We start from the raw sequence: 21,469 nt of genomic DNA, 5'->3' as shown, positions 1-21,469 counted from the left end.
TCTTCGTCAGCTTCTTCGGATCCAAGAGGACTGGATTCTTCCGCTGGCTATTGGCTCGACTCCACTTCTGACACACACACACACACACAACCACACAACCACACATGCACTCAGTGTATTTCATCTGTGCACACACTCAAACATGCTGATTCACAGTTGAAATTGCCAATTCACATACAATTTGCATATGTTCAAACATCTCATCTTATTTATAATTCAGGCTCTTGAAATGTGCGTCACACTGTAATCCAACTAAAATGTTTTCACTTTAACCAACTGAATATCTATGTATATATGTTTTATCTTATTTGCTGCAATAACATGCTTGTGCAAACATTGTGCATGTGTTACTTTATGTGTATTTGAAATGGTTTTACACTTTACTTGTGATTCCTCTTTGTTTGGTTATTGGAAAAAAAATGTTTTGTATCATTTATTTAAATGATTTTTAGGTTCAATACCAGACAAAAAGCAGGGTATTATAAATAAGACATATCCCTCTAATATGTACGTACACATTGTGCTCCAGAAAGCTGAATAAATGTAGCGATTTAACAGAAGCCTATGCTATGCTTATTGTGTTGTTGTTTTTTTGCTGGAGATTGGTTGATTGGGTGTCTGTTACTGGTCAGCTGGAGTGAAAACAGTGAATGCTAAGCAACAGGTGCACATTATAATAATGTCCCAAGCGATAGTGTGTGCGCAAGTGTGTCTGTGCATGTGAAGATGTCAACAGTTGGAAGGAGAGAAATACAGTGGCATTTTAGTTTGTGCAGTTATATTACGGGAATCAAAATGTGGCGCATCCAGGCCCGAAGAAGTCTCTCTGTGTGTCTGTACCAAGTGTAGCTTGAACTCTCTCTTTCTCTGCTGTGTATGCCGTGTGTGTGTGTGTGTGTGTGTGTGTGTGTTTGTGTGTGTGTGTGTCACAGGCCGTCGGAACCTGAATACGTCCACCCTGCAGAGACGTCTGGATTACCTGAACAACGTAACAACCATCATAGTCTTCATCACCACAATCCTCAACTTCTTCATCAGTACCTTCGGCATGCAGCGCACCGGACACTTCCCATGGCTCATGATGCGCATTCACTGACAGACACACACACAATTCTGCTGATTATTATAGTTATAGACACACTCACCACACAGCTCATAACACGCATACATACACACATTATTATTCTTTATTCCTGCCCTTAACTTTTGATGTCGATCTACAGCTACTGGATACACTCATCAGTTTTCAGCAGCACTGTTGTTCATGTTAACACTTGCTTATTTTGTGATTGCATAACTTAAATAAAAATAATAATAAGAACATTATGTAAAATGCACTTTTCTTTCAGTTTATTCCATAAAGGGAAACACATTTGCTGTTCAAAGCTATATACATATAGAGTCAAATGTAATATTAGCGGGATGGCCCTACTACTATACTGTACATCTCCTTTTCCACACTTTCATGAGGGAAAGGTGGCATCTAGTGTATCCCTCATCTAACATCAGCCTCATCTAACGAGTGCTCACTTCAGCAAACAAAATCAACAAATAAAGCAAAAAAAAAAAGAGCTTGAATTATTATTAGGATTCTGAATTTTTGGTACTTTATTCATGGAGAAAGTTTCTGTTTGCTTGCCTCATCACAGTAAGGTCAGAGGTCAAGCTCTACACCAACCTGCTCGTCTACTTTATTGTTTTAGATCAGTGTTAATGGTGCGCTGATGACTCCATGTTGGCTAAGTAGGTATTTATCAGATAATACAGTAAATCCCTGTATTTCCGGGTAGTGGAGTGTTTGTGGTGTTTCACAGTGTGATTGCTACTTCCTGATTGGATGGTGAAAGAAGATCTGCGTCAGAGCGCCGATAGTGTCACCAATAGCAACGCCCGTTAGTCGACGTATCATGTCATAGAACTGGAGATACTGGTTCTTAAGCATACCTACAGTGAACCTCACACAAACACATCAATCAGTTTCCACAGACAACACAGACGACTCAACAGGTAAAGTGCTCTGATACTTTGATCTTATATATAACTTAAGGAAATTGACATGTGCCTTTTTCCAGATGAAAGATATTACAAAGATGATAAGGTTATTATACGCTAAAAATGCTGAGCCTGAATAGGTTAACTCTTCAACTCTTTCTTGATTGAGTTAAGGGTGACTTGACTCTTTGTAATATAACGTGAGGGCAAAGAAAACGCTGTTCAAAGAAATGAGTGACAACACATAAAAACAGTAACTTTAGATGTTTTACTGTAACAAACTAATATCCAACCAGGATTTACATTGTACAGAAGGTAAACCTTCGCAAACTAATGTGCTGCTATAGTCGCTTTGACACGGACTGAAAGACTGAGGAAATAAAACAGCCTCTCCGGCTCTGTATGAGGGAGGAGACCGAGAGAAACTCAGAGTATGTTAAAGAAAACCTGCCAGCGAGCAGGTTAGGTTCACAGACTCACTTGCCACGTTAACAGACCCAGAGTTTAAGTTTCCCTCATCTCAGGGTCAACTAACTCAGTTGTTGATAAACCTGCTTTATGGAACAGGGCCCTGGTGGCCTGCGGTAAGGGCCCAGGCCTATTCTCGAACTCAAGGCCTGCGGGCCGAATCCGGCACGCCACGTCATCTTTTGTGGCCCGCGAATCCGCCAGCAAAAAAAAAAAGTTAGACTTGATCATAAAAATATCCCCATAGTCGAAATTATGAGATAGAAAGTCAAAGTTATGAGATAGAAGGTCGAAGTTATGAGATACTTAAACACAGTCATAGCAGCTCTTTGGCTGGTTACTCTACATTTGAAATGGAAATGTATTGTGAGTACATTGAAGACTACTGGCTTTACAACACATGAAATACTTCACGTGGGATTGTGCAAACGCACCCTTGAAAGGATTTTAAGCTTTGAACAAAGTTATTGTAATAACTTGTGTTTGATATTTGTCTTTGCTATTTTCTTTAAACGTTTCATAGAGTAATGTGGGTTTCTTAACCCTAAATTAAAAGGACTTAAGTTATAATAACAGAAATGTGCTTAAATATATTTTTACATTTATATAACTGCATGTACAATATTTTTACACTTGAATAAACAATAATCAAATGCAGAGACAGTTATTTACTAATATGTTAGGAGTAGTTACATTTACACAGTCTTACATGTACAACCGGCCTTTTGAGGGCGACCGTAATGCTGATGTGGCCCAGAGTGAAGATGAGTTTGAGACCCCTGGCCTAGACCTTTGTTGCATGTCATCCTCTATCTCTCTCTTTACCCTCATTTCTTCTCATGACAGACCTTTGCACAATGTGTTGCCTCCATGCTCTGACCTACATGTTGAGTCAATATTAAAAGGCAGGTGTCAAGAATGTTGAACAGCAACAAACAGTAGAACTTGACCTCCTAGGGAGGGACATGTTAGTGAGAAATGTAAGTTACCTTCTTGATTTACACATTTTTGGGGTTTGAAATTGAAAATCAATCATGAAATCCTTTCCTCTCATGTAGACATGGCCTCAGCCAGCAGCCTCCCATGTGACGAGCAGCTCCTGTGTTCCATCTGTCTGAATGTGTTCACCGAGCCTGTCTCTACTCCATGTGGACACAACTACTGCAAGACTTGTATCACAGAGTACTGGGCCTGCAGCGGCCAGACACAGTGTCCCCTCTGTATGAAGAAGTTCCGCAGGATACCACTGCTCCAGGTCAACACAGGGTTCAGAGATATGGTGGAGCATTTCAAAGACATGAGGGTGAGGGATGAAGACGGCATCCTTGTCAAACCAGGGGAGGTGTCCTGTGACATCTGCCTCGTGCCGAAGCTCAAGGCCCAGAAGACGTGCCTGGGGTGTTTGGCCTCGTACTGCCAGCTTCACCTGGAGCCTCACCAGAGAGTCGCGACACTGAAGAAGCACCAGCTGATGGACCCTGTGTCAAACCTGGAGGACAGGGTGTGTAAGAAGCATGACAAGATGTTGGAGCTCTTCTGTCGCAAAGACCAGATGTGTATTTGTTTCATGTGCTTGAAAGACGACCATGCAACGCACGAAGCTGTCCCGTTGGAGCACGCCTTCAGAGAGAGGAAAGTCCAGCTCGACTGTGTGACGTCAGAGATGAAAATGAAGGAAAACACCAAATCCAGGAGTATTAAGAAAATCAAATACTCAGCTGATAAGAGCAAGAAAAAGTCAGAGAAAGAGATAGCGGACATTGCTGAGGTTTTCACTGCTCTGGTGGTCTCTCGGGAAAGACGCCAGGCTGAGCTGATTGAGGTGATCCAGAAGAGGCAGAAAGCAGCACAGCTGCAGGCTGAAGACCATGTGACACAGCTGGAGCAGGAAGTAGCTGAGTTGAGGGGGAGAAGATCCCAAATGGAGCAACTTTTACAAACAGAGGACCACCTCCGCCTCCTTCAGAGCTGGCCATCTCTCCACTTACCTGCACACACTGAGGACATATTAAACCCTCAGTCCGACTCCAACCCTCCATTTATGTCAGACCTCCATGACCTCAGTCGGCAGAGTTATGTGGCGATGGTGAAAAAAGCAGCGGCTCAGATGGAGAAGACCATCAGTAATGAGATGGAGATGCTAATACATGAGGTCAGGTTGTCTGATGCAGCTGAAGAACAGATGCCAGATGGGTTTGTTAGAGAAGTGTGGACTCCACCTCGGGACAAGCTGATGATGATCCAGCAGTACGATGCGGTGGATGTGACTCTGGACGCCTACACAGCCCATCGCCAACTCGTGGTGTCTGAGGATGGGAAACAGCTGAGATTTGGTGAAGGTCCACCATCTCTTAGTGCTTTTTTTGGGAGAAGATTTCAACAACTACCCTTCATTCTTGGGAAAGAGGGTTTTTCCTCAGGCAGGTTCTACTATGAAGTGAAGGCTACTGGGTGTCACGGTTGGGTATTGGGAGTGGCCAAAGAGTCCGTTAACAGGGAGCTTGTCTTTCCCAACCCTGAGCAGGGATGCTGGGTGCTTTGTTTAAGCTTCGACCGTGACTGCCAAATCTATGTTCCTAATTCTGGTATGAAAGCTCCCCTGCAAATTCCCCAGACGGTCGGTGTGTTTGTTGATTACGAGAAGGGAGAGGTCTCCTTCTATGACGTGGACGCCAGGACTCTGATCTACTCCTACTCAGGATGTGCCTTCATTGAGGCCATACCAGCATTCAAAGCTTTTCTCTATTACATGGCTGGGGCATCCTTAAGTAACAGACCAAAGCTCTACCCTTTTTTTGGTATTCTTCAACAATATAGTGACAACCCGCTTGTAATCACTCCTGTGATCACCCAACTTAAGGTGCCATATTAATCAGGGGAAATGAATGTGTAACTTCTACTGTAAGGTAACAGTAGAAGTATCAAACATTACAAAAAGATAATAATACTCATAATACGCAGTGTAATTTAAACATGTGTATATGTAGAGAGAGAGAAAGAGAGAGAGATTAAATTCTTAGCTTTTTGTTTTTCCAGCCATATTGCAAAAACAGATTGCAAGAAACATCACGTACCTGACAGTTGGTAATGAGGTTCATTTCAAAGGTGGATCAGTCGTGATATAGTTACATAATGTTGTAATACCTGCATCTGACCAGGAGAAAGCAGCATTCTTTATCCAGCGTTCTGGTCTGTTTCTCAGAGAATAATACTTTTAAAAATGATTTTGATACATAGAAGTTTAAGATTTATCGATTAGTCAATCTACTGAAAATATAATAAATTATAATTTTGATAGTATATGAATCATTTCAGTCACTTTTTCATTAAACAATTCCCTTTTTTCTGGCTCCTCAAATAGGAATATTTGCCTGCTTTCTCAGGTTTATATGACTGTAGACAAAATATATTTTGTTTTTGAAGTGTTGCTTGGACAAAAAGCTATGTATCACTATATTCAATGAGTTTGACTGAGTTTAGTCTGTGGAGAGGTAGCACATTTAAAGTTGCTATGACTAAACACCTGCTATGCAAAGTATAACTATCTTGTTCATCAGTGACTTCTTTGAATGTTCGTATACAATTGTGAGCATAGGATATATATCATTTTATGTGGAACCCATTGACTGCAGGGTCCACATTATACCTTCTTTTTTTTTTAATGCAGGCTTTTTAAGACCAAGTCATCTGGCATGCTTAGCCAAACATCTCTGATGAATTAGTTTTAAAAACCAGATGTTTTTTATGTATATACTATGCATCTGATATGTATTATACAGCTTAATAAAAGTGCATTTGTTAAAAATTAGCTTTTCAGATCTTTGTGTTTTTTCTGTTTCCTCAAATTGCAATGATTGTGTTCTGTTGGAGTGTCAGGTGCCTTGCTCATGAGCAGTGTCTTTTGTTTTGATTAGTCTCTCTGTACAAAAAGCCACCAGCAAAAGGTTTCGCTGATTAGCAGAGACGTTTCTGAACTTTACATTACGTTAATACAAATCAAACGTACTGAATTTAATACTTTGTCTCTGTCCTCCGACATTAGTTTTGATCATTTCCCATATTGAGGGAATCACAGGCAGAAACCATGAAGGACAAAGACAAGACCTGATGGATCTGTGGAGGTTGATCGGTGTTGATGAAGCAGCCTTTTCCTCTATCGTTGGCTATTGGGCCCTTTGTTGTTTCAGACTTTCTGAAAAAGTCTGAGGGGAATCACAACGCAGCAAAGGGCTGTAACTTTTTCCAAGAAGAGGAGGGGAAGAGAAAGGGTGGGATCATGTATCCTTCCTGAGAAATGAAACTACACGCCTCAAAGGAAACTTTCTCTGACGGTTTGTATCCACAGACAATACAGACATCTCGGCAGGTAAAGTTCAAGTGCTCTGATTCTTTTTTTGATCTTGTTGAAATGTCTGAGGACATTTCCTGGTTCCCTGTAATTATAGAAGGGCATGCTATATAATTCTCTTGGCAAATACTTTGAGTTTGAATACTCTTCAAAGACTCTAACAGCCTGTGTCCAGATGATACGTAAATACCACAATAACAATAGGGTCTTAGAGCTAGAGACCTAGAGAGACCCTAAAGCTAAACTATCAGGTTTTCTTCATGTGTCAGAGGGACAACACCAGTGTTTGTTACAATTCCAAAAGCTTTTGTTTTACCAACCAAACTGATAGTGTTTGTACGGCTACAGCCAGCCTATTTCTACACTTTGAACTCCTTCCCTTTTGTCATAATAATAATACATCATACATAATAATCCATCCTGAGATACACACATTGGCAACTTCCCACAGATCACCTCACTGAAGTTCTGCATTTTCATGAAGTGTCTCATGAACAACAGGCGTTTCAGTTGGAGATTTTCCACAGGAAGTTCTCGCTGAGTTTCTGTTTTCAACATCATTTGATTTTGGATCTCTATTGTCCACTATCAAATGAAGGCATGAAATGCAACAAAAATACATTTTAATAAAGAGTTATCGGGTGGGGCTCATTGTAAGCTTTCACTAAAACCACTAAAGTTTCCAGAAACTGGTTTGATAGAGTTCAATAAGTGGCATGAACTAATCAGATCATTAATGCACACACCACAGTATGTGAAGACAAACAACCATTGTCCATTGAATCCAACCTAAAGACCCTCAGTCCCACTCCAACCCTCCATTTATGTCAGACCTCCATGACCTCAGTCAGCAGAGTTATGTAACGATGGTGAAAAAGGCAGTGGCTCGGATGGAGAAGACCGTCAGTAATGAGATGGAGATGCTAATACATGAGGTCAGGTTTAATTGTTGTGAGGCCACTGAACAGCCTGATGCAGCTGAAGAACGGATGACAGATGGGTTTGTTAAAGAAGTGTGGACTCCGTCTCAGTACAAGCTGATGACGATCCAGCAGTTGGATGCGGTGGATGTGACTCTGGATGCCAACACAGCCCATCACAGACTGTCTGAGGATGGGAAACAGCTGAGATTTGGTGAAGGCCCATCCTCTTTGCCTGCTTCATTTGGGAGAAGATTTGAACGTCAGCCCTTTGTTGTTGGGAGAGAGGGCTTTTCCTCAGATAGCTTCTACTATGAAGTGCAGGTCAGTGGGAGTAAAGGTTGGGTCTTGGGAGTCGTCAAAGAGTCCACAAACCCCGGAGGACGGAGGCTGAACACTTTGTGGAATCTACAACCAAGAAGAAGAGTATTTAGCTAATAGTTTTAGCAAGGCTACCCTGCACGTGAGGCATGCAAGGCCCCTGACGGTTGGTGTGTTTCTTTTATTACGAGAAGGGAGAGGTTTCCTTCTATGACGTGGACGACAGGATTCTGATCTACTGCTACTCCGGATGTGCCTTCACTGAGGCCAAACCAGTAATAAAAACTCTTCTGCACTTCATAGCTGGCACATCCTTAAACAGCAGACCAAAGCTCTACCCTTTTTTTGGTATCTTTGAAGGTGATTATGACAGCATGCTCGTAATCCCTCCTGTAGCCCGCACAACTTACACGTACCACATAGGCCTATATATATATATATATATATATATTGTATATATATATATATATATATATATATATACAATACTTGCATCTGACCAGGAGATGGCAGCATTCTTTAACCAGTATTCAGAGAAGCTCCTGTCGGAAACAAGGAGGGGACAATGACGTCATAACAACCCAATGTCATCTTGGATTTCAAATTGCTTTTGATATATAGGGTTAAGCTTTATTGATTAGACAATCTACAGAAAAATAATTTCCAATAACTCCGATAGGAAATACATTTTTTTTGTGTCATTTCTTTTACTACGAAATGGCCCAAAATCTCTTGTTACAGCTTCTCAAATGTGAATATTTTCCCGTTTTCTCAGGCTTATGTGATAGTACACTAAATATATTTTATCTGTGAACTGTTGTTTGGACAAAAAAAAAGCTTTTTCAATATTTTACTTGGCGCAATTGTGATGAACATTTTTCAAGGTGCTCTGTCATTTTTCTGACCAAACGATTAATCGAGAAAACAAGGCTCAAGGCTAGGCTCACACAGCCTGTGGGGATTTATGAACCCCTACTTTTACTCACCTTATGCTGGCAATCACAGTTTTCAACAGTCATTTCTTACAACTGTAAACATATAATATGTTTCTTTTTTTATGTTTTGATCACATTATGTAAAACCCACTGACTTCAGGGTCAGTGTTAATAAATGAGTTTTTTTTAAACCAGGGGTTTGTTATGAATGCATCTGATATGTCTAATACAGCTTAATAAACGTCCCTTGAGTCCTGTTGGGAGGTCACATGCTTTTTTCCACTGATCAGGTTGGCAGAGACGTTTCAGAAGGCAGCGCTGGTCCACCACCATAGTTCTTCTCTCAAGGGGAACTTTAGCCAGCAGACTATTTATACCTCAGCTCAGCTGTCTGACTGACTGGCGCCCTGGGAACTGGAACACTGTGTGTGTGTGTGAGTGTGTGTGTGTGTATGTGTGTGTGTCTTTGGTCTGTGTCTAGTTGGAAAGATTTCTATAGGATGATGTGTAGTTGTGTGTGAGAGAGACCTGGGAGCCCTGGAGGACCCGCTATATGAAATATGCTACAGATATACTGTATGTAGGTCATTCAATCATCAAACACTGGGTCAGACGTTTGAACATGAATAAATGGACACATAAACAACTTATAAGCATCATCACAATACAAATTATGAGCAGCGTCTTTTGTAAGCGCGAGGAAATTAAATGAATATGTTTAACTGATTTAATAATGAATTTAACATTACTACAAATCAAACATACTGAGTGTAATGCAGGTTTGTGTTTAAAAATACATTCTACACTTGAGAGGTGTTTTATTGAACCATATAAATGTTCTACTGACCCACTCAGCTCGCTGTCACTGGACTGAATGTATCTCCGGTCATCATCTCCTTCTGGCAGCAATCTCACAGCCAAGTTAACAGAATAACAACACTCTCCAATGCAGTTAAGAGGTACTTATTGTGTAGTATTATCCATTTCATACCACTTTATACTTCTTCTTCAGCACAGAGGGAAATATTATACTTTTTATATAACAGCCACCTCGTAACTTAGTCACATTCAGTGATCTTTTGGAATATTATGCATCATTATAGATTAAACGAGCCAAAATTGTATCATAATAGTTATAAATCCGCTCCACCTCAACCAACTACACCAAATTGCTGCCTACACATTACTCGATAAGTAAGAATAATCTAACAATCAAATAGAGTATAACAGTCATAAAGGCATAATTTGCCATCGAGTAATTTTACTTTTAGAACTCAAGGTAGCCTACATTTTGTAAATAATACATACTATTACTTTAGTAACATTTTCAGTGCAGGACTTTTATTTGTAATAAAGTCTTTTTTACAGTGTCTTACTACTTTTATTAATAAGTATATGAAATGAATACTTCCCTACTTTAGCAAGCGAATTACTCATTTACCTGAACTGTTAAATGCCGTCATCAGTTATCCACATAAGATGCTAACATAGTGTTTTACAGGGTATATGAAAAAATGTTTTTTCATATAAGGTATGGCAACATTTGGAAAATATCGTATAAATACGAAACATTGGATAGCAAAAAGTAGGCTACATCTCGTTCAATTGTCACTTTATGGATAATTACGGATTAGCATGCACGCGACTCAGCTGGTCCGGGAGAGACCATTGGGAGAGACGAGACGGAGGAGGAGGAGGAGGAGGAGGAGGGTATACGTCTCGGGGGCGCGCGCTCCACCGTCGTGACGTCACGGGAGCGCCCGAGCAGTGGGGAAGCCGCCAGTGGCAGAGCTGGCAAAAAAGACGGGAAGGAGGGAAAGACTCGGAGACAGGAGACAGGAAGACAGACACGGAGACGGGGAAGGCAAGCCCGAAAAGAAGACAGCGCTGCAACCTCGCTTCACCGACCGTCTGTTACGTTACGAAGCGTCACTTCGAGGTTTGACAGCAGCAGAATCACTGAAGAGGAGATATGTGACTGGCCTTTCTTATTTAACACAGAGCTTATTTCACAACCGAGGGGCAGCAACGTAAACACAGCCGCAGTGAGTACTGGAAGTTAGCTGGCAGTCTGAGTGTGTGCGTGTGCACATGCATGTATTATTACACAGGCCTACGTGTGTGTATATGTGTGTGTTGTAAGCATGTTGGCCACTTCTCGGGTCAACCTCACAAAGCTGTGTGCCGTCGGTGTGTTGTGTGCGGCTCGTCGCAGTCACGTTTTGCAGGACCGCTCGCGATCATGATTAAAATTTGATGCCTAGCTTTGAGGTGCAGCAGTTTCCAGGTCAGCTGTGAGAGCCACCGTGGGGGCTCTGCTATATTCCCGCCGGAGGGGAGCCGTGTTTCGGCCAGACATTCAGTCATTATGTTACATTGTGTATGTTTTTTTGCGAGCCCATTCAACAAGGCTTCCCCCCGTTTCGCTCAATAATCCAATTGTACAACAAGGGGCTTCCACCCGGAATAACAAGCTAATAACACTATGTCTCGTCTCTGTGCCTCTCCTTTTATAGTGGGTTCATCTCCTTGTGATGGCGCTAATATCCCCTCAGGGACCTGAAGTGTGCCTGTGTGTTTAGTCGATATTAAGTTGCATCTCTTTGCTACAATGTCCCCACAGGGACTTGTAGTTGTGTTGTGATATTTCCAACAGTGCCCACTCAAGTTCTCCGGGCTGGTGGTTTCTTTCTGAACTCGTTTCATGGAACAAAATTTGTGCACTTCTCTAAAATCGTGTGTCTTTTTTGTAATGCTGCCACAGTTGCACAGGGCTGTCTGCAGCCACGTCCTGCCGGGCTGGCAGACCAGACCGCACGCGAAGCTCACGAGACTGACACCGGATAAGGACGCTTATCTGTGCAAACCGAATCAATCTGAGCAAAAACATGGACCCGATGTGATCGCGTCGATGAAGGAGGTGAAATCTGCTGCGTGTGTTTTGCAACAGTCCGAGAGGCAAACAAAAAAAGGTTGGGGGGGGGGGGGGGGGGGGGGGGGGGGGACGCCGTGATTTCCTCCGTGTTCCGCCCACGGCTCTGTTTCTTTGCGCCGCCCCTCCTCCGGGAACACCGAGTCAGGGAACTGAGCCGCTTCCTTCCACTCGGATTGTTGTAAACACTGGACATTTTTAAATGTCTGCACACCGCAGTCTGCCTGTGGGCAGTAAACCCTCCTCTATTACCACTGGGTTTGTAACAATTCTTTTGTTTTGGAGTTTGCTTTCATAATCATTTTCTGACCTGGCCCTGTAGTTCAGAACTTTTGCTACTTTGTGTGTACAGCCTAATAGACCCCCATGTGTCTCCAGGCTCCACATCAAAGGTAAATCTTTTTTTACAACATGAGGAAGTTAACCCGGCCTGTAGCTCTTTCAAACCTCTTCCCAGAACTCACTTTTACTTTGAAAACCATAATCTCTAATTGCCTTCTTTGATATTTATTTATTTATAGACAGACTCTTTAGGGGGTGTTTGGGTCACCTTCACAACTCTCTTCATCCTTATATAACCTGGCAAGACTGTAACAGCACATTCCTTAGTACAGGATGAGCCTGGGGAATGTTTCATCCTCTCTTCTATACGACACACACACTCCTGAATTTTGTGCTTCCCCGCCTTTCTGTTAATTGTCGAGTCTCAATGGTACGTTTTCCATATTTGCTCTGTAGGCAGCAGCCACGATTAGATAAGTGTGCGAGCTGTGTTTGAGTAAATGGATGTGCGTGAGTTCTCTGTGAGTCATGGTGTGTATGATCGTGTGCGCGTTTTGTTTACCCAGCCTGCATCTCGGGTTAATTTCCTGTGGCGCGCACAATAGGCTGGAGCCGATGCTATCCGCGCCTTATCAGCGCCGTGCTTTCCAGTGTCTGAACGATATTACAGGTCTCATCGCTGATAGGCCCTGGTGGCACGGAGTGAAGTTACAAGTAGCACAGTCACGCTGGTGAGCCAACAATCGGTATCTCGCACAGACATCTTCCGCCTAATATGTTCTCCAAAGTGTAATCGGTCGCTCGGTTAATTGAAAAATCTCCCTTATTCCAATATCACGTGTGCAGGATTAGTTGATTTTTTTCCTCTCTTGAGGGAAAGGTGTTGCACACGGTCTGATGTCGGCCAAACTGAACCACAAATCAAGTTTTACAAGTGACAATTATGTTTATTATTTTACACACCTGTAGAAATCACGTGGATGTGTTGCTATTCCGTTAAATATGTTTAAATTAGCACTAGACCGTCATAATGATTAGTCATCAATATCTCGTGTCTGCACGCGGAAACAAGCCAAACCACTAATGACACGTTACTCAAAACCAAACGGCAACGATGCATAATCTATGTATCACACGTCAGTGCTAGCGAGAGAAGATCCTAGATGACAGAACGGGGGAGAACAAAACACTTTGAGACGCGTATCGGAGGGATTGTACGAAATAATTCAAATATTGCACTAAAGGTTTTCATGCATCTTCAGTGCCTGCATGAGTCATTTCGTTCAGTCTTGGTTCTCCTCGTGATCTCTGTCATGTAATTTGTTTCTGTCTCAGCCAATTCTTATTTTCTCACGACTATTTATGTAATATAGGAAATGCATTACGTTGTTTTTGATTTAACATGGAAATTGTCATCAATATTCAAATTGCATATTGGTTTTGCAGAAACAACACATCGCATACATGTTAATAAAATACAACACCCAATTTCCTATTTCCGGAGAGTTGATGTTACTGTCGTCACGACAAAGCAGCTGTGAAGGTTAAAAAAAGCCGACCGGTGAACCCCTTACATCATCCCCTTACATCTTCAGACAGATTATGTGCAGAGCGAGTTCGGCTCTCCCCTTCAGCTGTGCTTAGAGATGCGTGCTACCCCCGGACAGCACCAGCGAGTCCTCTCCAGCCACATCACATCACCGCGAGCCTGACGGAAACCGAGAGGAACGGAGAATAACAACATTAGGGAATTGAACGTAATGTGTTTTTGCCGAGGCGAGACACAAACTTTATAGAATTCGGCTCCCACGCTGAAACACCGGCCGGCTAAGTATAGGTGTGCACGTGTGTGTGTGTGTGTGTGTGTTGCATTGTGCAGTGTGACAGATTGGATGTGTGGTTGTCACGTAAATAGAGCATGCTGAACACCTTCAGGAACGCTGATGGAGAAAGAGAGAGGTAGTGAGAGGAAGTGAAGGCATGAGGGAGAGGTAAGGGGGCGGGATAAAGAAATGGATGTGCGAATAGGCATCTGTTTGCTGACAAGTACGCCTTGTTAACTTAAAATGTATCAATGTCAAGTTTTGAGTTGCCTTGTTTGTCCGGAAAAAGGCTCCGAATCTGAAGTCTGTCCTCTGCTGTGCCGGCACATACTGATTATCTACACAAGTGCAAGTGCAGTACGTGGCATTCAACCACGGAGACTTTCTCGGTATCCTCGCGTGATATTCTGGGAATTTGTTTTTCGTGAGGCCTAAAACAACATTGTGTATGTGAGGAGTGTGTGGAGGGAAGACGAGGCCGTGCAGAATGGCTGTTGGTAACAGTACAGGGAGGCGGAGGATGAAGTGCAGGGCGTTGTGTGTGTGTGTGTGTGTGCTGATGTTTCCTGTGGACATGAAGGGGATGAGGGTATTTTGGTTCCCAAGTTCACTCCAGGGCCTGTTTCAGGGTCTGTTCCGGTCGGTATCGCGGTCGTAGAAGGGCATTTTGTGGTTAGATGTTCACGGTACAGCATGTGATGAAAGGGAGATAAGCTGTAATTATAAAACAACACCTTTTATTTGTCTGGGTATTGATCTGATTAGAGCTGAAATGATGAGTCAGTTAGATTGAAAACAAATCTTAACGCCAAGCTCCATCTGCTGATGACGACCGTGAGATGGGTTTGAAAGCTCTGGAAGAAGTTAGCAAGTGGACCTTTATTTTTTTCGTCAAACTCCCGTTTCCAAGGTAAAGAATGAACTGTCGTGAACTCTCAGTGTGCTACTGTGTAACAGATGTTTGTTACGGCAGCACCACATTGCCTTTTCACATTTTTGTGAAAGGGCAAGACGGATGGTAAGCCTGTTTGACAGATGGGTCATGGACCGTCGCATGCTCGTGTGTTCTCCATCCCATGATGCCAACTGCGTCATGGGTGTGCGGTAGGGTGTTTATAAGCGTATTCTAGTATTTTAAAAGTCTGTTCGGTTCATGTGATTTTTGAAGCTTGAGGTTATTATTATTATTTTTATTTTAATCTCAATGCTTGTTTGCCTTCCCTCACCCCCGAGCCCTCTCAGAGTCTTTAAACCCCCCCACAAATACATCTGTGGGACACACTGGTGGTTTATTCATGTGACCCTTCGACTTGAACTGTAGAAAACACAACATGGTGTGTGATGCTGTTTCTGTGACACCCTCAAGCCAATAAAAACAAAAAGAAGTGTGTGTGTGTGTGTGTGTGTGTGTGTTTAGCCGTGTGATAGATTTTGTGATCTGTCCAGGGTGTGCAGTAGCCTTGCCCAATGCATGCTGGGAAATGCTCCAGCTCCCCGTGACCCCAAACAAGAGCAGCAGTTCCAGAAGTGGATGGATGTGTATTTATTGTCTTGTTCCTCTTCCAGACTAAAGCAATGTCCCAGCAAAAGAAAATGATGTTGTCGCTAAATTGATTGATTAAATATGAGCTGGGGAAGTGATGGTTCTTTTCTGCAACCAAGCAGAGATGCCTTTGAGCAAGGCTCTTTACCACTAACACCAACATTTATGAGCAAGTGCCCAACGTTGTTGCTGAATAAGAGCCATGTGTGTTCAGGAAAATGGCTAAATACAGGCTGAGACATACTGTGCTTGTTTTTATCATTATAGAGAGAATTGGGACATGAGCATATACATTATGTACAGGTCAGCAGGTCCAGAGGGGAGGAGGAGGGAAAAGCCCTGAACACACACACACACACACACACACACACACACACACACACACACACACACACACTCTCTGTCTCTTCAGTCTCATATTGGCCTCAAATGAGGCATTAGATGTGTGTGATGTTTGTGACATGATCACTCACAGCCACTGAGCAGCTGTGCACGTGTGTTCATTTGTGTCTGTTTGCATGTGGAGTGCTTTATCTGTATCTATTCTGCCTCACTGTGTAGATCTGCACATGTGGACAGTTTGGCTCTGTGTGACTGTGTGTTTGTGTGTATACGTGCGTGCACTGCAAATACATGTGTGTAGGTGTGTGTGTGCGCGCTAGAGGCAGGGTCCTGGCCTGTTTCTTTCCAGGTGTGTGTTTCTGGCCTTAGGGGAGACACAGCAGATGGTACCTCTTTGCGTATGAGCGTGTGTGTGTGTGTGAGTGTGTGTGTGTGTGTGTGTGTGTGTGTGTGTGTGTGTGTGTGTGTGTGTGTGTGTGTGTGTGTGTGTGTGTGTGTGTGTGTGTGTGTGTGTGTGTGTGTGTGTGTGTGTGTGTGCGTGCAGCTGTAACTGACTGGTTGCCAGTAGCTCCCTGGCCAAAGATGTGTGTCCAGCAGAACATCAGTTGGAAAGATTGACTACTGCAGGGCTGTTAAAAGGCCTGGGTCGGGACCCAGAGCAGGGGCTGCTGGGAGTTTAAAAGGGGTCGACCAAAGGGCTGCACAGTTAATCATACTTGCAATGAAATGCATTGTAGTTAGCAATTTGCAAGAGGCCACTTGTTGAGGGAAAACTATTCCAGACAACCTACTCAGCAAGAGATGTGTAGGATGTCCGCCATACTGTACAAGCACAGTGCTAGTTTAAAAATCTTTATGTTAAAACTAAGCTGATTTTATCATCTGTGTTAATAAATGAAGACTTTTAGAAAATGTTAGCCTAGACTGTTTACGTTAAACTGAAGCTCCAGCAGTTTTCATTCTTGTGCGTGCTGACTAATTCTAAAGCGGTTTAGTTCACTTCAGCTTGTTCTTGTAAGGGGAGCGTGTGGATCAGATGGTGTGTCACACGGGTCATGTGTCCACTGACCTGTGTCTCCAAGGCTACCCCCAAATGACTGAATGATGACCGTCGACCAGCTGGGCATCAATTTTAAACAGTAAATGTACTTTTCTTTTATACAGTAGCCGACTCCAGAGGTGACACCCAAGGTTGCATGTTTAACATATTGTTAATTTATAAATTCTCCGCTGACAACAGAGAGTGTTCTCGCAGACAGCGTTGTGCATAGCGTGTGGTGGGTACTTCAGGGGGCCTGGGAGATCGGCGTTCGCAACAGACGGCTTGGATTCTCAGCAGCCTCTGAGGCATTTATCAGCAACATGTGAGAGCCAGTGCTCATGAATTGTGTTCATGTTTTTGCCAAGACGGTAAAATGTTACAGATTTGCACCTTTGGAAGTTGACTTCACACGTGAGGGATAGGAATGGTGATTTTTTTATTATTTTCACAGCCGTGTTAATTACAAGGTTTCTTTGACCTGATTGACTTAATCCGTTTTAATATTTAAGTTATTTATGTCATCCAACACACACACACACACACACACACACACACACACGCACACACACACACACACACACACACACACACACACACACACACACACACACACACACACACACACACACACACACACACAGACTAATACCAGGCTCTAAACCCATTTGCTTTATTTGAAACGCAGACATTTTGGCATCTACTATCCCTCCAATTGATGATTTAGCCCCTTAAAATGTCCATCCAGTGTGACTCATATGAATAACAGGAATAGGACGGATACATTTATTTATCTTTTTTTGTTTCGTGTTTTCGTCCCACATTATTATTGCAGAGTACATTTGTGAACAAGATGTAATTAACTTGACGAATAAGAAAAGGATCATTGTATTTCAGTACATGTAATTCATCCACCAGACAAACTAACAATGATGCATTATTTATGAATGTTCAGCTGATTGGATGCTATCTGCTATCACACGGTTTATTACGGCTGCAGGACAGTAACTGGTGAGGTATCGTGTGGCCCTAAGAAGAAGGTGTTGTGGGTGGTGGAGAGACAAAACGGGCCGTGTGATCACATGAACCGACACATCAGCTGATGCTTGAGCGTATATCAGCAACTGTGCATGTGTGTGCATGTCAGTGTGGTGGCAGGAAAGGGGGAGTTTCTGGGCTCCTTTGATGAGTGATAATGAATTATTAGAGAGGTCAGACTTTGCCGATCCTTTTCCTTTTGATTTAGCGCCGCGAGCAGGTCTGAAGTTGATCTTATCTAGTGAAGTGTCCGCAGGATGGATTGGCACTCATTTTGGTCCAAACATTCGTGTTCCCCAGAGGATGAACAGTTTGGTTTTTAGAGCTTAATTCTTGTTCTTTCCCAACTCGTACCTTAGAAATGTCAATGGTATGACACAGTGCATCAGTAACATTGAACATACTGGCATTTTGTCATTTTGCCAGTCAGCTGTTTATTTATTGCCAGTAAATACTGTGCACAAAGAGATGCAACAAGTCTCAACCGTGGATCAAACCAGAACCAGAACCTGTATTCCTTTGTTCCTGAAGTGCAGACGATCTTTCTCTCCCTGATCACTAAGTCTTTGTCTCTGTCTCCCTTTTCTTTTTAGGTGATCCCTTCATCCCAGGCCTCGTGGATTTACTGGCTGCCTTTATCTAAAGGGATGCCCTATTGATTCCTGCTTTCTGACAAAGCACATTGATTCCAGTGAGGTTTTTTGGAAAGGCCTTGATCGCCGCTATGTCAACACTGCATCAGGATACTTCAAGTCAAAAAGGACGACAGTAGAAGATTTGTTTATTTTTTGGGACATCCATCTTACATTCTTTTGAGTTTCTGCGTCATTTTAAGAATGTATTTTTGATCTGCTTGATTTCCTCATTTGAAGCGGGCACTTTTTCGTCTCCACAGTATATACACACACACACACACCGTATTCTCTTACCATGTACGGTAGCTCCCGTTCCGTCTCAAAGCTGGATGTCGTTGGGTCCAATGGCAACGGGTCGGTGTCCGGGAGCCCCGGTCGCTCCCCGCGCCTCCCGCGCTCCCCGCGCCTCGGACACAGGCGAAACAGCAGCAGCAGCTCCACCGGCGGACTCACCGGCTCCTGCAAAACCCTGTCCATGGAGAACATCCAGTCTCTGAACGCCGCCTACGCTACGGGCGGTCCCATGTACTTCTGTGACACCGTCGACGACTCGATCGGCATCGGGAGCCTGGGCAGCGGGCTGAACCCCTCGTTGCCCAAAAGCACCATGACCCTGGGCAGGGCCGGGGCCAGGATCCCCTACGGGGTCAGGGCGGCCATCATGGGGAGCAGCCCTAATATAAACACCGGAGGGGGAGTGATGCCCAGCGATGCCATAGCATTTGGGGGGGAGCTGCAAAACCAGCTTCAACAGGCGGCGACTGTGCCTCACTCCATGAGACAGGTGAGGCACCGCAAGGTTTTCTTCATCTTGAAGCGGGTTGCGACCGAGAAATAGTCCCAGCGCGTGATCTAAAATAGCTCAAATGAACTTTAGAATAGGCCGAGAAGGAAAAGCATGGATGAAACTGATTTAGGGTGTACATAATGTTTGTCTCACCTTCGAGCGAACACTGAAGAAACCTTAAAAGATAAAAATCAATTGCACTTTACGCAACATGTTTTGTCACACAATTATCCTCCCGCATGATGCAGAAGTGGAACTTGGTGATTCAAGGCATTTTGCTGTTATACGGGTTAATATTTTCTTCTTAAGTCACGGTTCAGCTCAATAATATAAGAGCTGTGTGGGTATACAGCATGTTTAAATAGACTGAGGTCTGCCCTCCTACTCCTTCTGCACCGTTAGTCATAACCTAAGAGCGCTTCTATCCTTCCTCCTTCCTTCCTCTCCCATTCCTCCCGCCTCCACCTAATTCTAATTCTTTCTTCATCTCTCCTTTACTCTTTTATTCCCTTTGCTAGCTTTCCTCTCCTCGTGTCACACTCATGTAATGTGTGTTGCATTGCTTGTGAAGATGCTAATAATCCAAAGCTTTCCTCTCTTATTTGTAATGGTTGATAATTTAAAAAGAAACTTTAAACCTTTTCACTCTCAGAACTGAGAGACGCTCTGAGCACAAGCACCAGCTAAATACCCAAAACGAGTTTCTCTCAACCAAAGCAGAGTCTGTTTGTTGTTTAAAAATTCATCCAAGATATTTTTAATTCTTCGGGTACACTGCTGTTCTGATGTCAGGATGAATTAAACATCTGCATGGCGAGCATTTCTCATTAATACTGTAGCTAGGTTTGTGCTATATGAAAAGAACTACTTGACGTTTTAACCACTAGTCTCAAAGTGCTTCACAAACAATATGTGAGTCTTGAATTCTGTATTTGATTTCTTAGATTTCTTGAGATGTTGTCCATGGTTTGACATGGTTTGTCCAGTAGTTCACTTCAGTTTTGCTGTTCTGGGATCTGCTATCGCCAGCTCATCGTATAGTGACAAGCTGCAAATAGACCAAATGTTTAGAAAGTAATACAGGAACAGACAAACTTCTACTCTATGTGTTTGTGTGTGTTACACCAGGTGAGAGACGGAGCGATGTCAGACCTGCAGACACAGTTAAGAGAAGTGCTGAGAGAGAACGAACTGCTAGGCAGAGAAGTAAGGACACACACACACACACACACACACCTCTGAAGACCATCTATGTTATACACAAGGAAAAAGCCAATGAATTGAATCAACACCAGTGGATGTCATCAACAAATCAATTCAAATAAACGTATATATGAAAGCAGAGTTACCAACGTTTGATGTTATTTCCTTTCAGCTGGAGGCGAAAGAGTCCAAGCTGAGCTCCTCCATGAACTCCATTAAGACGTTTTGGAGTCCAGAGCTGAAGAAAGAGAGAGCGCTGAGGAAGGACGAAGCCACAAAGATGTCCGTGTGGAAGGAACAGTACAGAGTGGTGCAGGAGGAAACACAGGTATGAAAAGAAGCGTCCGTGTATGTGTGTGTGTGTGTGTGTGTGTGTGTGTATGTGCAAAAAATGAAAGAAATCCGAGTAGCGTTTATCCCGAGCCCTGTGGATTTTAGTTTTTGCTTTGGGTTAACCATCTGTGATATCGCTTTTCCTGCTCAGTTTTGTCAGGAACGGTAACTGGCACAAAGGGGGAGCGTGCCCCGATCATTTTTATGGACTGTTCTGGTGGATTTGTCTCCCGGGCCGCGAGGCGGCCTTGAAGACGGGTAAACGGATGAAGCGGGGGCCACCTGGTTGGGGACTCCCAGCTGTCTGTTGGTTCAGAAGCCATCTGGAGGAGACGGAGACACAGCTAGTCTGGCAGGAGGCTGCAATATTACACAAGACATGATTTTTGCACACATACACACCCCGCTGCCTCACAGTGACTCATTTCACACGCTGTCGTCTTCGAAACCAGGGCAGGAAGTGCTCGGTTCCTCGCTACATTTCGGTCGTTAGCGGGGCAACTGAAATTATTCGGGGGCCTTTGATGT

At 43.3% G+C, this 21,469-nt stretch overlaps 2 protein-coding genes across 3 annotated transcripts in view; both read left to right on the top strand.

The window, feature by feature from the left end:
• Positions 1-1,973: 1,973 nt before the first annotated feature.
• LOC306713693 (E3 ubiquitin-protein ligase TRIM21-like) lies at positions 1,974-6,136 on the top strand. Its single transcript, XM_079183487.1, has 2 exons — positions 1,974-2,007; positions 3,519-6,136. The coding sequence occupies exon 2, from the start codon at positions 3,521-3,523 to the stop codon at positions 5,330-5,332; it is 1,812 nt and encodes a 603-aa protein (XP_079039613.1). The 5' UTR covers positions 1,974-2,007; positions 3,519-3,520; the 3' UTR covers positions 5,333-6,136.
• A 4,767-nt stretch (positions 6,137-10,903) lies between these two features.
• Positions 10,904-21,469, top strand: part of LOC306714107 (ELKS/Rab6-interacting/CAST family member 1-like) — a 102,164-nt gene continuing 91,598 nt past the window's right edge. For both annotated transcript variants that reach the window (XM_079184054.1, XM_079184053.1), the window contains exons 1-4: positions 10,904-11,029; positions 18,577-19,402; positions 20,534-20,611; positions 20,781-20,936. In XM_079184054.1, the coding sequence (XP_079040180.1) occupies positions 18,914-19,402; positions 20,534-20,611; positions 20,781-20,936 (723 nt within the window). In that variant the 5' untranslated portion in view covers positions 10,904-11,029; positions 18,577-18,913. The remainder of the gene's footprint in view (positions 11,030-18,576; positions 19,403-20,533; positions 20,612-20,780; positions 20,937-21,469) is intronic.

This window comes from Pholis gunnellus, assembly GCF_910591455.1.
Source record: "Pholis gunnellus genome assembly, chromosome: 22".
NCBI lineage: Eukaryota > Metazoa > Chordata > Actinopteri > Perciformes > Pholidae > Pholis > Pholis gunnellus.
The sequence above is the reverse complement of the archived record's forward strand: the minus strand, read 5'-3'. Positions and strand labels throughout refer to the sequence as shown.

Bases quoted from the DNA above. Each gene is read 5' to 3' on its own strand.
- LOC306713693 (XM_079183487.1), top strand. From the start codon at position 3,521: ATGGCCTCAGCCAGCAGCCTCCCATGTGACGAGCAGCTCCTGTGTTCC.